The sequence below is a fragment of the Berghia stephanieae genome, chromosome 12 (genome assembly GCF_034508935.2).
Source record: "Berghia stephanieae isolate SIO BIC M18660-M18661 chromosome 12, UCSD_Bste_1.3, whole genome shotgun sequence".
Lineage (NCBI taxonomy): Eukaryota > Metazoa > Mollusca > Gastropoda > Nudibranchia > Aeolidiidae > Berghia > Berghia stephanieae.
Genome location: NC_088371.1, coordinates 39,589,106 through 39,606,605, shown reverse-complemented (window position 1 = coordinate 39,606,605; position 17,500 = coordinate 39,589,106). Strand labels below are relative to the sequence as shown.

The 17,500-nt window shown below is 37.2% G+C and overlaps 1 protein-coding gene across 4 annotated transcripts in view; it reads right to left on the bottom strand.

Moving 5' to 3' along the window:
* LOC144957899 (uncharacterized) overlaps nt 1–17,500 on the bottom strand; it is a 369,376-nt gene that overhangs the window by 108,064 nt on the left and 243,812 nt on the right. For all 4 annotated transcript variants that reach the window (XM_078889432.1, XM_078889431.1, XM_078889434.1 and 1 more), the window contains 2 exons: nt 17,358–17,500; nt 16,525–17,304 (listed from right to left, as the gene is read on the bottom strand). The exon at nt 17,358–17,500 is cut by the window's right edge and continues 24 nt beyond it. In XM_078889432.1, the coding sequence (XP_078745558.1) occupies nt 16,525–16,828 (304 nt within the window). In that variant the 5' untranslated portion in view covers nt 16,829–17,304; nt 17,358–17,500. The remainder of the gene's footprint in view (nt 1–16,524; nt 17,305–17,357) is intronic.

Genomic DNA, 17,500 nt, shown 5'->3' with positions numbered 1-17,500 from the left:
AGAAGAAGAAGAAGAAGAAGAAGAAGAAGAAGAAGAAGAAGAAGAAGAAGAAGAAGAAGAAGAAGAAGAAGAAGAAGAAGAAGAAGAAGAAGAAGAAGAAGAAGAAGAAGAAGGTACATTTATTGTTGGTAGACATGCAAACTGCAACGAATAGAATGCCTCTCCATAACAGACAATCTTTAATGTTCAGACTGCCCATCATGCTTGCAATTTCCTCTAGTGTTTTCTTTCAATTCTGGAGAACGTCTGTGTACCGAGTTTTGCTAAAATGTCTTTTTAATATCAAATTAAAAAAAAGAACAATAACAACAATAAACACAAACTTTGATGTTCAAACAATGTCAGTCTTCATTTCGTGGTCTGAAAATTAACTGGTTTTATCTCAACATTTATTTATTCAAATTGAGAAAAATGGATTAAAAGTTTATATTTTGTAAATAAATATATAGATAGTAAGAAGCTCACAACATAACGGGTCAACACACAAAACGAATCGAACGCAGGACCTTCCGATCTACTCGCGATGTCATAGACACTAGACCACATAGCTGCATAAAAAAGAAGTAAACTTCGTAAATTCCCAGGTTTGAGAGTTTTTGCCAAGATGAGGGTCATTTAACCCTCTCCTTACCACCCATATGAAAATCGTCACATTCGTTACGATGTAACCTACAATTTTCTCATTCTGATTTCTCTTGTACATCACAAAATTTAAACAAATGCTTTGATTACAGCTATAAATACTAAACACTGTGTTGTAAAGCTGACTTTTACTTTGTTTTGTTTGAGTAAGAAAAGTCTATTTTTGTGCTGGGTGGGTGTGACTATTCGGTGGAAATTCTAAAAAATAGCTGGTAAGGAGAGAGCTAAATCGATCGATATTTGAAGGACGAGGTTCCTGGCCAAATTTTTTAATTCGTGATTTTTCGAAGTACGGCAGTGACATGCCGCTCAAATGTCCTCAATTTCATTGCAGGAAACTGGGGGTGATCACCATATTTATTTTATCTTTAATAGGCTTATACAGTCGTGACGTCACTTCCCTCGTAATGACGCATAGTAATTTAGTAACTGGTTCTGAACTATCGGAACAATGGCATGCCCTTGGCTAAGAAGCTCACAACATTACAATCCGGAAGCATAACGGACCAACACACAAAACTATGTGTAACCTTAAACGTTTATAGTCTGGATAATACAGTTAAGTAAGAATTACTCAAAAAACGCGGATGGTAAAAACAATAACAAAGACCTGAGTGACGTCATCTTTGTTCTATCCATATTCGACTGGCGGACGTTATAAGTATTTTTGCTAAACGCCTAGCATCAATAAGTGTACGATGGAGCGCCAACCACAATACAGTCTATCAATAATATTATGACAAATTAGGCAGCAGGTACTAGACATAGTTTTAAGATAAAAATAGCAAAACGTGTGTTTGAAACAGCGCCAGACACGACAGAGAGAAAAATACTAGAAAATGAAAAATCAACTACCCCTAAAGTAATAAAAATAAACTCAGACCAGACGAGCTCGACTGGCGATTGAACATAAGGTTCGTTTCTATTGTCAAGGAAGGTTGATTTTTCTTTGTTTAAAAAAATATATTTTCCTTTTTCCTTTTTTGTTTTCTGATTTGTTTTCTATTTTTTTTATTTATGTATGTATTCATTCATTTATTTATTTATTTATTTACTAATTTATTTACTTATTTATTTATTTATTTATGTATTTATTCATTTATTTATTTATTTATTTATTTTTGATGTTTCTTTTTTAATGTCTATGATTTTCAAACTGTTTTTTCTAGCACTGTTTCACACACACATTTTCATGACTTTATCATTATTTTACCTGCTCTAACAAAGGATTGGATTGCAAAACGGCGCACATTGCTGTGTCGTTTTTGTATTTCCCTGTTAACCCTTTACAGGCGATGCTGATTGTATTCCCAATCATGTATTTATTTTCTCTGATTGTTTTTCAAGCTACAATGGTGAAATGATATATTATTATACAGTGCACACACACACACACACACACACACACACACACACATACTGGGAGAGAGAGAGAGAGAGAGAGAGAAAGAGAGAGAGAGGGGGGGGGAAAGAGAGAGAAAGACAGATAGATAGATAGAAGAGATGAGGAGAGAGAAAAGAGAGGAGAAAGAGAGAGAGAGAAGAGAGAGAGAGAAAGAAGAGAGAGAGAGAGAGAAGAGAAGAGAGAGATAGAGAGAGAGAGAAGAGAGAGATAGAGAGAGATAGAGAGAGAAGAGAGAGAAGAGAGAAGAGAGAGAGAAAGAGAGATAGAGAGAGAAGAGAGAGAAAAGAGAAGAGAAAGAGAGAAGAGTAGAGAGAGAAGAGAGATAGAGAGAGTGATTGAGAAGATAAGAATGCGATTTGGCAAATAAGTGTCGCATCGATGTTTCTTTTACTTTGATAAATAACAGTTGCTATTTGGCGTCTGTCCAGTTAGAGTTAAACCTGCTTGTAAAGGGTTAACTCACTCAATCCTAGAGATTTTTTGCTACTTTCCAAATTGGAAAAAAATGTATTAAAATGTGCATGTACATAGATAGTTTTATTCAACTGCCATTAACATGTAAAAACTAAAAACATTAGCTCTGATACTACGCCTATAACTTGCCTCAGAAAAATGTAATAAATAGGCATGGAGTAAACTACGGATATAGTCGGTGTTAGGGTTGAATTAGTTAATTAAGCGAGATCTCTACCGCCCTCAAGGTGAATAATGAATCTTGTTTGACGATCAAATTTCATGCGTTCTGCGACTTGAGGCCAGGACAAACACGCATTAATATAAACACGTTAAATTCGACACTGGGTGTGAGATAACACAGGTAGAACAATATTTATTAACCATTTCATTGCCGCACTTTAGAAAAACACGAATTTTAACAATTTGGCCAGAAAATTCGTCCTTTAAATATTGATCGATTTAAGTGACCCCCATCTTGGGTAAAAACTCTCAAACCTGGGACTTTACGAAGTCTTCATTAAAGTGCCAGGTTGGAGAGTTTTTGCCAAAATGAGGATCATTTAAACCGATCGATATTTGAAATACCAATTGTCTGGCCAAATTATTAAAATTTGAATAATATGTGTCAGTTCATGACCTCAATTAAATTGAGTTTTTATATTGCACAATATCCACTCAACCTGCTCAAAGCGCTTTACAAGGGGTCCCTGGCCAACAACAACATTTAACATGTAGGAAAGGACATGACGCATGTTAGGCGATAATATTTTTTTTTCGGACAGACACAACGCTGTTAACAGCGAGGTACTCATTTTACACCCGAGTACGGTGAGAGAATGCGAGTAAAGAGCCTTCACCAAGGACTCAATTATGCGCTGAGCGAGGATCGAACCCAGGACCTTCCGACCCGAAAGCGAGTGTCCTACCACAAGACCACATAGCCGCAGGACATAATCAGTCGGAAGGTGAAAATTTTTGATTTACATTTTCTAAAATAGCATGCTCCCCAGAGCATTTTAATCTTTATTTGAAGTAAATCGGGTGGTTTTTTTTTAATGAAGTTATGAAGTATGGAAAAAGTATCCAGCAACTTTTCTCAAAATTCATACTTTTTCAACTTCACTAGGTGTAAAAAAATATTCAGAAGTGAAATTAAGCCTCAATATTTCCCGAATATGTTCAAAAAGGGTTGATTTAATCATTTCTGACAAGAACTCATTTTTGATTTTTTTTTAAAATATAGATAGTTCGAAGATGACGTCATTCAGGATTTTTGTTATTGATTTTTGCTCACTGAACTGTATTAACCTGACTATAAACGTTCATGGATACATACATTTTTGTGTGTTGTTCCGTTATACTTCCGGATGGCAATGTTATGAGCTTCTTAGCCAAGCGCATACTATCTATAAAAAATGGTCTAATAACTAAACTTGGCAATATCTAAGTTCAAACCTTTTCACCATCCGACGGATTCTGTCCTGAACTTTATCGTATGTCGATCAATATTCTGCTCTATCTACTTTGCCAGGCAGCAGCTGCTTCTTATGGTTCACACTATTATGTTATGACAATCGACCCAATCAGCAAAGTCCGGTCCGCATTCGTGCACCGTCGCGAACCCGCCTGGTAGAATCGTCACAACACACCTTTCGACTAGATGCTCTGCGAAGCAGGTATTTATTATCATATCAAAGATCGTTTATCCCATAATATCTAGCTCACAAACTTTGGGTCAGAGGGTGTAATAACGTTATGTTTGAGTATTCTGATCTTAATATATCTTATCTTATCTTATCTTTCTAAATGCTTAATAGGAATTATCCTTTAAATGCCTTATACAATAGTTTATAATTACAGAATCTCATATAGCTTGTATAGTATCATTTACAGACAGTTTTACACAACTTTGAATGTCAGGAAAAATGTATCAATACGATACAATGTTAAATCGAAAAATACTATCATAGAATACTGGTAATTGGAAATTGGTCATGGTGAAATGAATCATAAATGTACAAAGTTGATAGTACAATGAAATATTAATGACAATAAAAAAATCATGAAAGCAACAACGATGATAAGCATGCATTACTATTATTATTATTATTATTATTATTATTATTATTATTATTATTATTATTATTATTATTATTATTATTATTATTATTATTATTATTATTATTATTATTATTATTATTATTATTATTATCATTATTATCATTATTATCATTATTATCATTATTATTATTATTATTATTATTATTATTATTATTATTATTATCATTATCATCATCATCATCATCATCATCATCACCATCATCATCATCATCATCATCATCATCATCATCATCATCATCATTATTATTATTATTATTATTATTATTATTATTATTATTATTATTATTATTATTATTATTATTATCATTATTATTATTATTATTATTATTATTATTATTATTATATTATTATTATTATTATTATTATTATTATTATTATTATTATTATTATTATTATTATCATTACCTTTACCATTATCATCATTACTATAAGTAATTTTTTTTAAAGGACGAGAGACGCATGCGCACAACCAACATGACTTTCTCTCTCTAATAACTTTTCCACCGGTGACGTCACAGACTTGGGTGACCTCCAATCAAGCGACGCTACTCTTCCGCTAATCTCATTCCCAAAACATCGGCCCAAGGCCATTGCGTGTTGTGTTTACAAGCTTACTTACTAGGCTGCGTTATGACATTATGTCAAATTAAAGTCACACAATACGATGATCCGATATCAATGAAATCAAACCAATTATGACCAACACACCCAACCAAATCCTGCCAACTTGAGCTTGAGCTTGAAAAAAAAAAATAAAAAACAAACTTGAGCTTTCATATAGCGCAATATCCACTAAACGTGCTCAAAGCGCTTTACAAGGGGTCCCTGGCCAACAGCAACACATAACTTGTAGGACAAGACATGACGCCTGTCAGGCGATATTACAATTTTTTGGGACAGAGACAACGCTGTTAACGGCCAGGTACTCATTTTACACCTGAGTACGGTGAGAGAATGTGAGTAAAGAGCCTTCTCCAAGGACTCAACTATGCGCCGAGCGAGGCTCAAACCCAGGACCTTCCGATCCGAAAGTGAGTGTCATACCACTAGACCACATAGCCACAAATGGCACCAAAAAACAGGATTAGAATCGAATACAATCAGAGCATTGACTTCGATGTTTGTTTGATTAAACTCATGATGTTTCCAATTTAGTCGGTCAAATGATAATTTCTATAGAACATTTTAGTAAACCGAGTTCATGGTCATTTCATGTTTACGTCATAGAACATTTTAGTAAACCGAGTTCATGGTCATTTCATGTTTACGTCATAGAACATTTTAGTAAACCGAGTTCATGGTCATTTCATGTTTACGTCATAGAACATTTTAATAAACCGAGTTCATGGTCATTTCATGTTTACGTCATAGAACATTTTAGTAAACCGAGTTCATGGTCATTTCATGTTGACGTCATAAATAAAACATAGTAAACTGAGTTCATGGTCATTTCATGTTTACGTCATAGAACATTTTAGTAAACCGAGTTCATGGTCATTTCATGTTTACGTCATAAATAAAACATAGTAAATTGAGTTCATGGTCATTTCATGTTTACGTCATAAATAAAACATAGTGAACTGAGTTCATGGTCATTTCATGTTTACGTCATAAATAAAACATAGTAAACTGAGTTCATGGTCATTTCATGTTTACGTCATAAATAAAACATAGTAAATTGAGTTCATGGTCATTAGGTACTGGTAAAGTCATTTGAGATTGAATTGATACGAAGGAACAAAACAAATATAGATGCTGTGCGCTTGGTTAACAACCTCACAAAATTGTCATCCAGAAATATAACAGACCAACACACACAGCTATGTCTAACCTTGAACGTTTATAGTCTGATTGATACAGTTTAGTGAGAATTACTCATAAACGTGGATGGCAAATTATAATAACAAAGACATGAGTTGTAAGATACAGATTTGAAAGTATGTGCTTGGGACAGTGCCAGAAAAATCAAGAAAAAAAGTTCATCACAGAAAATCAGCCTCCCTATTTTGTCAATCTGATATTGTCAATAATTGTGTGTTTATTGTGAAGAATATTTCCTATGAAGGGCGTAATATTATCATAAAATCCACACATTTCTATTAATGTTTATTATGTTTGCTAGAGCAATGTTAACCACTAAAGATTTTCCATGTTATGGAAAATAAAGAGTTATTACTAGAATAAAAATTTAATAATTTAGCCAGAAAATTCGTCCTTCAAAACTCGAAAGACGAAATAGACTATTTTTGAAAAAAAAACCCTCGAACCAGTAATTCCCAGGTTGAGAGTTTATGACAAGTTGGATCTTCCTTCAGAGCCATTTCTTTAGCGTGAAACGGACAATAGCAAAATGCTTGCTACCCTTCGGACAGGACGCTTGTCGTACGCAAAGTACTTTCCGCCAGAATTAACAAAACAAGCTACCCATTCTCTAAGCTGGGTAGAAAGGGGGCTCAGAAAATAAAAATATGTCGACTTTACCCGGGAAAAACCTCTCGGTCCCTTTACGTCGTGTGAAGCGCGAGTGCTCTACCAACTGAGCTATCGGGACCCCCTGCTTCTCCGGACACGTTGAAGGCCATTTTTAATTTTGGAAGCCGAAATTTTTGGTCAAAAATAGTTAAAAATGTGTTGTTTTTTTTTACTTCTTCTTCTTCAGGATATGGAACAATATAACATTATGACCCATTTCCTTCCAGACTATTCGATTTCTTGTGGCGATTTCTGTCAATCTTTTATGTCCAGGGCTGCCTCCAAGAGAATAGACACAGTCTCCATTAACAAGTTACGTTCTGTATTATGGAACAAAAACACGTATTTCGAAATTTGGCATTTTAGTTCTTCTGCTCTAACACCATCTAGACCCGGCGATCTGTTGTTATTGAGCTTTTGTATGGCTTCACTTAGTGAACTATTAAGAAACCAAGAACCCACTCAACCCTAACACCGACAATATCCGTAGTTAACTCACTCAACCCTAACACCGACTATATCCGTCGTTTCCCCACTCAACCCTAACACCGACTATATCCGTAGTTAACTCACTCAACCCTAACACCGACTATATCCGTAGTTTCCCCACTCAACCCTAACACCGACTATATCCGTAGTTTCCCCACTCAACCCTAACACCGACTATATCCGTAGTTTCCCCACTCAACCCTAACACCGACTATATCCGTAGTTTCCCCACTCAACCCTAACACCGACTATATCCGTAGTTAACTCACTCAACCCTAACACCGACTATATCCGTAGTTTCCCCACTCAACCCTAACACCGACTATATCCGTAGTTTCCCCACTCAACCCTAACACCGACTATATCCGTAGTTTCCCCACTCAACCCTAACACCGACTATATCCGTAGTTTCCCCACTCAACCCTAACACCGACTATATCCGTAGTTTCCCCACTCAACCCTAACACCGACTATATCCGTAGTTTCCCCACTCAACCCTAACACCGACTATATCCGTAGTTAACTCACTCAACCCTAACACCGACTATATCCGTCGTTTCCCCACTCAACCCTAACACCGACTATATCCGTAGTTTCCCCACTCAACCCTAACACCGACTATATCCGTAGTTTCCCCACTCAAACCTAACACCGACTATATCCGTAGTTTCCCCACTCAACCCTAACACCGACTATATCCGTAGTTAACTCACTCAACCCTAACACCGACTATATCCGTCGTTTCCCCACTCAACCCTAACACCGACTATATCCGTAGTTTCCCCACTCAACCCTAACACCGACTATATCCGTAGTTTCCCCACTCAACCCTAACACCGACTATATCCGTAGTTTCCCCACTCAACCCTAACACCGACTATATCCGTAGTTTCCCCACTCAACCCTAACACCGATCTATATCCGTATGTTTCCCCACTCAACCCTAACACCGACTATATCCGTAGTTTCCCACTCAACCCTAACACCGACTATATCCGTCGTTTCCGATCCCCACTCAACCCTAACACCGACTTATCCGTAGTTACCACTCAACCCAACACGACTATATCGTGTTTCCCACTAGCGGTAGGACTTATGCGGGAATTCCGCAATCATACCTTCACGGTATATCCGGGTACCACTCAACCTAACACGTGATTGGTTGTCGACAACTACGATATATCGTTTAGGTTCCGATCAACGCATAACCGACTATTAGTCTGTAGTTGCCTACTCAACCCTAACACCGACTATATCCGTAGTTTCACTCAACCCTAACCACTTACCGAGTTTATCCATCTCCCACACACTCACCTACCGTAGTATCCTACTTCCCCACCACATACCGCTATTCCTCATCCCACCAATCAACCCTAAACGGATTATCCGTGTTTCCACTCAAACCCTAACACCGACTATATCCTAGTTCTCACCAACCCTAACCGATGTAATCCGATTTCCTATCTAACCTAACACCGGATATACCGTAGTTTCCCCACTATCGTTAGGTCGATATATCCGATTTCCCACGTAACCCTAACACGGAATTCGTGTTCACGTCCTAACCACACTCAACCTCTAACCCACTCAACCTACAGCTTTCCGTACTCACCTAACAACCCTACACCATATTTCCCATACCTTTAACACCCACTATCCTATTCCACCACCTAACACGTATATCCGTCGTTTCCCCACTCAACCCTAACACCGATATATCCGTAGTTTCCCCACCAACCCTAACCGATTATACACCGACTATTCCTAGTTTCCCACTCAACCCTAACACCGACTATATCCGTAGTTTCCCCACTCAACCCTAACACCGACTATATCCGTAGTTTCCCCACTCACCTCAACCACTATACCGTAGTTTCCCTCTCCCACCACCTAACCGAGTTTCCCATACCTACACGACTATATCCATCTCACAACCTAACACCGACTATATCCGTAGTTTCCCCACTCAACCCTAAACGACTTACCGATCCCGATTTCCCCACTCAACCCTAACACCATATATCCGTAGTTTCCCCTCACCCTAACCCACTAACCGTAGTTTCCCTACTCCCTAACACCGACTATCCGTAGTTCCACCCACTAACCGATATATCCTACTTTCCCACAACCCTAACACCGACTATATCCGTAGTTACTCACTAACCCTAACACCGATATCCGCGTATACCTATCCCTAACACCACTATACCGTAGTTTCCGACTTACCCAACACACCTAATCCGTAGTTACCATTCCCCACTCACCGCTATACCGATTTATCCTATTTCACCCACCAAACCTAACCACCAACCATAATCCGACTATTCCCCGATTACCCAACAACCCTATACAGTTACCGACTCAACCCAACACCGACTTATCCGTAGTTTCCCACTCAACCCAACACCACTATATCGTAGTTTCCCCACTCAACCCTAACACCGACTATATCCGTAGTTCCCCACCCAACCCTAACACCACTATATCCGTAGTTTCCCCACTCAACCCTAACACCGTATATCCGTAGTTTACCCATATTCCCTACACCACCTAACTATCTATTTCCCCATTCACCCACCACTAATCCTAGTTCCCCACTCAATCCCGTTAACATCACTAACCTAATCCGACTATCCATACTAACACACTATATCCTAGTCACCACTCAATCCACCGTCTTATCCGTAGTCACCCTACCAACCCTAACACCACTATATCCGTAGTTTCCCCACTCAACCCTAACCCGACTAATCCGTAGTTTCCCTCAACCCAAACTATCCGAGCCACTAACCACCGACTTATCCGTAGTTATCCCCACCCTAACACCACTATACCGACTATACCTACCGTTAACCGACATCAACCCTAACCCACCACCATAATCCCGACTTCCATTCCCCACTCAACCCTAACACCGACTATATCCGTAGTTTCCCCATCAACCTACAACCGACTTATCCGTAGTTTCCCCCCAACCCTAACACCGACTATATCCGTAGTATCCCCACTCAACCCAAACACCGATATTCCCAGTTTACCCCACCAACCCTAACACCGACTAATCCGTAGTTACCCCATCTAATCCCTACAACCCAAACCGACTAATCCGTAGTTCAACTCACTCAACCCTAACACCGACTTATCCGTCGTTCACTCAACCTAACCCTATACACTTATTCCCGTACTTTCCCACCTCAACCCTTAACCACGAACCCTAACACGATATCGTCGTAACTCACTCAACCCTAACACCGACTATATCCGTAGTTTCCCCACTCAACCCTAACACCGACTATATCCGTAGTTAATCCCAACCAACCCTAACCCGATTATCACCGTATTCCCCACTCAACCCTACACCGACATATACCGTAGTTTCCCCACTCAACCCTAACACCGACTAAATCCGTAGTTTCCCCACTCAACCCTAACACCGACATATCCGTGTTTCCCCCTCAACCCTAACACCGACTAATCCGTAGTTTCCCCACTCAACCCTAACACGACTATATCCGTAGTTTCCCCACTCAACCCTAACACCGACTATATCCGTAGTTTCCCCACTCAACCCTAACACCGACTATATCTGTAGTTTCCCCACTCAACCCTAACACCGACTATATCAGTAGTTTCCCCACTCAACCCTAACACCGACTATATCCGTAGTTTCTCCACTCAACCCTAACACCGACTATATCCGTAGTTTCCCACTCAACCCTAACACCGACAATATCCGTAGTTTTCCCGGGGTTACTTTTACCCCATGCCTATTTATTACATTTGTCTGAGTATTATCAAAGCTAATATTTCTAATTTTCACACGTTAATGGTAGTTCAATAAAACTAGCTTTGTTATTGCTCATTTTAATACATTTTTTTTTTCTAATTTTGAAAAGCAGCAAAAACCTCTAGGATTGAGTGAGTTAAGTCATCTCGGTGCTAGTATAGGTTTTTATTCTTATAACTTTTAACACGCCATGTGCCCTAACTCTCTCCTTACCAACTACATAACAATCGTCACATTTGTTATAGCACATTAGATATTTTTCTAGCTCAGAATTATTTTGTATATCACAAATTTGCAGAATAATCTTTGTTTAATACGCTTCAAAGTCGTAACGTCATTTCCCTCGTAATGACGCATGGTAACTTAGTAACTGGCTCTAAACTATCGGAACAATGGCGGACGACCTCATAGAATATTTCTCCGACGAGCATAAAAGCGTAACCAGAGGGAAAAAAACCTCATAAAATTGATCATGTTTTGATTTTTACACATTCTGATCAGAAGACATATGAGAAGTTCTAGCCAGCATGGATAATAAAAAGTGCCGATTTTCTTTGTTTAGAACCACGATGGCCGCCGTTGATGGGCGACGAGACATCAGACTACTGAATCCAATTCAAGGTTTTGGTGAGAAAGCTTTTAAGGAAGGCATGGCATGTTAGGAAATACTGAAAATGATCAGTAATGTGAGAGATTTAAATATTAAACAGATTTTATTGTTTGTCGACGCCAAACCTACTTTCAGTTTTACGACATTAGAGAATGCACGTCCTAGACAAATAGATGGATATGCAAATTGATAGATAGACAAATAGATTGATATGTAAATAGATAGATAGACAAATAGATTGATATGTAAATAGATAGATAGACAAATAGATTGATATGTAAATAGATAGATAGACAAATAGATTGATATGTGAATAGATAGATAGACAAATAGATTGATATGTAAATAGATAGATAGACAAATAGATTGATATGTAAATAGATAGACAAATAGATAGATAGCCAAATAGATATCTATGTAAATAGATAGATAAACAAATAGATAGATAGACAAATAGATTGATATGTAAATAGATAGATAGACAAATAGATTGATATGTAAATAGATAGATAGACAAATAGATTGATATGTAAATAGATAGATAGACAAATAGATAGATAGACAAATAGATTGATATGTAAATAGATAGATAGACAAATAGATGGATAGAAAAATAGATAGATAGACAAATAGATAGATATGTAAATAGATAGATAGACAAATAGATAGATATGTAAATAGATATATAGACAAATAGATAGATAGACAAAAAGATAGATATATAAGTAAATAGATAAATAGACAAATAGATAGATAGACAAATAAATAGATAGACAAATAGATAGATAGACAAATCGATTAATATGTAAATAGATAGATAGACAAATAGATTGATATGTAAATAGATAGATTATAGATAGATAGACAAATAGATAGATATGTAAATAGATAGATAGACAAATAGATTGATATGTAAATAGATAGATAGACAAATAGATAGATATGTAAATAGATAGATAGACAAATAGATAGATAGGTAGATAGATAGATAGACAAATAGATAGAAAGACAAATAGGTAAATATGTAAATAGATAGATAGACAAATAGGTAGATAGACAAATAGATGGATATGTAAATAGATAGATATGTGAATAGATAGATAGACAAATAGATAGATATGTAAATAGATAGATAGACAAATAGATAGATAGACAAAAAGATAGATATGTAAATAGATATATAGACAAATAGATAGATATTTAAATAGATAAATAGACAAATAGATAGAAATGTAAATAGATAGACAAATAGATAGATATGTAAATAGATAGATAGACAAATAGATAGTTTTGTAAATAGACATATAGATAGATAGATGGATAAACGGATGGATAAAATGTGTTTTTTGAGGGTTTTTATATAGCGCAATATCCACTAAACGTGCTCAAAGCGCTTTACAAGGGGTCCCTGACCAAAAGCAACATTTAACATTTAGGACGGGACATGACGCCTGTCTGGCGATATTACAATATTTCCGACAGAGACAACGTTGTTAACGGCCCGGTACTCATTTTTCACCTAATTACACGCGAGAGAGTGTGAGTAAAGATCCTTCTTCAAGGACTCAACTAACCATGCGCCGAACAAGGTTCGCACCCAGAACCTTCCGATCCGAAAGCGCGTATCATACCACTAGACCACATAACCGCATGAATAGATAAATAGATAGATATCTAGTTAGATGGATAGATGGATAGAGAGACAGACATACAGACAGACAGATATATAGATAGATAGATAGATAGATAGATAGATAGATAGATAGATAGATAGATAGATAGATAGATAGATAGACGGATAGATAGATAGGTAGATAGATAGACAGCCTGAGAGACAGACAGATATATATATATATATATATATATATATATATATATATAGATAGATAGATAGATAGATAGATAGATAGATAGATAGATAGATAGATAGATAGATAGATAGATAGATAGATAGATAGACAGAAAGGCGACGGGGACAGCAAAGATAGAATGAGAATGCAATGGGAAGATGAGGAAGTAGATCTAGACAGACACAGATGGAGGAAGACAAGACAGGGAAGATAAGAAATAATATTGTTATAAAGACTCCACGATATTTAACACGCTTCCTCTGTCAGTAGATTTGCAAAGGAGTGCCATATCTTCTACAGACATCTCGGCATTACTGACAATTGCTAAGACAGAAAAAAGGAAACAGTTGTCGTATCGTAACATCCGATGTGATTTGATGGATGGTGAGATGACTACGTAGATTGATGTTGGATTTTTTAATAGGTACGCAAAATACATACACAATCAAACTAACCAATATTATATATATATATATATATATATATATATATATATATATATATATATATATGTGTGTGTGTGTGTGTGTGTGTGTGTGAGAGAGAGAGAGAGAGAGAGAGAGAGAGAGAGAGAGAGAGAGAGAGACTGTTGGTGGGTACTTGTAGGTACGGAAGTGCTCGATAATGATGGTTAGAGCTAATATAGAATACAAATTGTATCACTCACTTATATGTGTCCAAGACATATGTTTCTTTGGTTTTCGTCTTCATTGGCATTATATATATATATATATATATATATATATATATATATATATATATATATATATATATGTGTGTGTGTGTGTGTGTGTGTGTGTGTTGAGCAACAACTACATCCGAGGGATTTAACTCTCTCCTTACCAGACGTTTTTAGAATTTTCCCCAAAAAATCACACCCACCTACCACAAAAATAGACTTTTCTTACTCAAATAAAAAAGTGACAAGTACATTCTATACAGAATGTTGTTCAGCAAAATGATGTCTACAACACAGTGTTTAGTATTTATAGCTGTCATCAAAGCATTTCTATAGATTGTGTGATGTACAAGAGAAATCAGAATGAGAAAATTGTCGGTTGTATCCTAACGAATGTGACGATTTTCCTATGGGCGGTAACCCTCTCCTTATCAACAACAGAAATATCATCCCATTCGTTACGATCCAACCAGCACTTTTATCATTCAGATTTCTTTTGTAAATCACAAAATGTAAAGACAAATGTTTAATTATAGCTATAAAAACGTGACACTGTATTGTAGAATTCATTTTGCTAATCAAAATTATGCATAGAATGTAGCTGTTGCTTTTCTCTTTGAGTAAGACAAAAAAAATCAAACTATTTTTGTGTTGGGTGGGTGTGAAATTTTGGGAAAAATTATGATAATCGCTGGTGAGGAAAGGTTTAAGAGTTCGTGTCCCTCGTGGAAATTAAACAGAGACAATCTCCAAACGTGATAGCATCGGATACAAAGGAAGAATCCTGCATACTCTTGAATAAAAGCCAAAAAAAATTTCCTTTATTCATCCCCAAGGGAAAATGTGTCTTTAGGGTCTATTCCAAGGGAATACTGGAATAACCCAGGCGCCAGCCGCAGAGCAGTACCGCAAAGTGAGCTAGGGCGAGGTGACCTGCTCAAGGCCACACAACGCAGCGGCGGGTGATTGAACTCGGTACCTTTCGGGTAGGAAGCAAAGACCTAACCACTGAGCCACGCTGCCCCTTAAATTATTTTTTTTAATTTATTTATTCATTTATTATTTTTAAATAAAATCAAAACCCAACCAAAATTAAAAGTTTGGCCAGAAAACTTGTCTTTCAAATATGTATCGATTCGATTGACCACTCAACAAGTTATTTTGAGTAGAAAAACACCGAAGTTGAAGTTTTCATGCTAAACTAATATTTATGCAGACAAATGGTCACATGACAACATCCCACCAAAATCTTATTTTAGCCAACTGGGTCAAATTTCATCATTTTTAATGTCGCCCCCCCCCCCCTTCCCACCATCATTTCAATAAACTCCCAGGTTTGAGAGCTTTTGACAACATAAGATTGGTATTTGAAGGACAGGTTTTATGACCAAAATTTCAAATACGTTGTTTTTTTTTGTTTTGTTTTGTTATTGTTTTTTTTTTTTTAAATTTCTGGCTGAGTACGCAAGAATAAAAAAACATGCCTTTTGCGCCACGATATCATAAGATATCGTCGCCTTGGCATTCCACGTAGGAATATAATAGATAACTCATCAAACAAGATGTCTGATGTCAACAGGAATCACCATCCATGTTGTCCAAGTGAGCAAATTGGGGGTTAATAATCTTGCTCAAGGGAAAACAAAACGAAACTGCCTGAAGCGGGGCTTGAACCCGGGTCATCCGGATCACAGTGCAATGCCTTAACCACTCGGCCACTTCGCCCCGCAGCAAGAATAGTCACTATATATAGATATATTGATAGAGATAGAGTAGTATCGAATGGCTACACCTCTATTTTGAATCTTTTAATCCATTCTTCAAGTTCTTTTCCTGCCTTATAGGCTGTCTCGTAGCCTCCTGATAGGCTTGTCACTGGGCAGTGGATGACGATGTGGTCCATTGTCTCAGGACCTCCTTGGCAATGACGGCATGCATCCGATTCTCTCAGATTCCATCGATAGAGATAGACGACAGTAAGAGAGAGAAAAAAATAGAATTTATTCAACTTACCCATGAGATAAACATTAGTGGGCGTGGCCATGTCACGGTGACTGAGCACGATGAGTGACAGGGAATTCCCGATAATTCCAATAATGCACAGAATCGGATAGATGATTAAACCGGTGATGAACTGGGCCATCGAGTAGAACTCTTCGTAATCCCTCGTCCCGTTGACGTAGCAACCGCCGCCGCGGTTACCAAGGTGACTGAGGATGGAGGACGGAGCGCTCTCATTGGCTGGAATTGACGACGTTGTGACGTCATCGGGCGTAGCGTACACAGCGTCGAAGTTTGGGTTAATGTTGAACTCCATGATGAAGACTGAATTATCAAAGACGACAGTGAATATTTCCTTATAGAATACAACACTGATTTGAGAGTTGCTAAGAGTTGCTCTACTGTGTTATATATATATTACAAAGCGACCGATGCGCATAACACTAAATTGTCAGCAACCAACTATAATATGTTTATCCAATGCTAAACCAAAATGGATTCAAGTTATTCCAATTTACATTAAGAATAATAGTCCTTAAGTAAAAAATAATAATTCTTTACATAACAAAATAATTAATAAAACGTTATATCCGATTTGAAGGAAATGTAGATTAAGTGGTTTTTGTTATAACCGATCCGCTATGAAAAATTAATCGCCTTGTCTTTAAAGAGATGAACTTAAACTTAGTCTGTGGTTAGAATAGACCAGTGAAATATAGCTGAGATGATCGTTACGTCCTTTGCGGGAGCTGTTCATCTATGGAATACAAGAGTTGTAATGATTCAGAAAGCCTGTCGTGAGCTGTTCATCTATGGAATACAAGAGTTGTAATGATTCAGAAAGCCTGTCGTCAGTGGTCTTGTCTGGCCTGGTCCTGTCTGCGGGTATGTCTGTAGGTGTTTGGTGGTGTTTACTTCATGGGCACGTAACTACGTCACTTGAGATATGTATTGTTCTCAGAGTTGTCGGTCTTTGGTGATGCGAAGG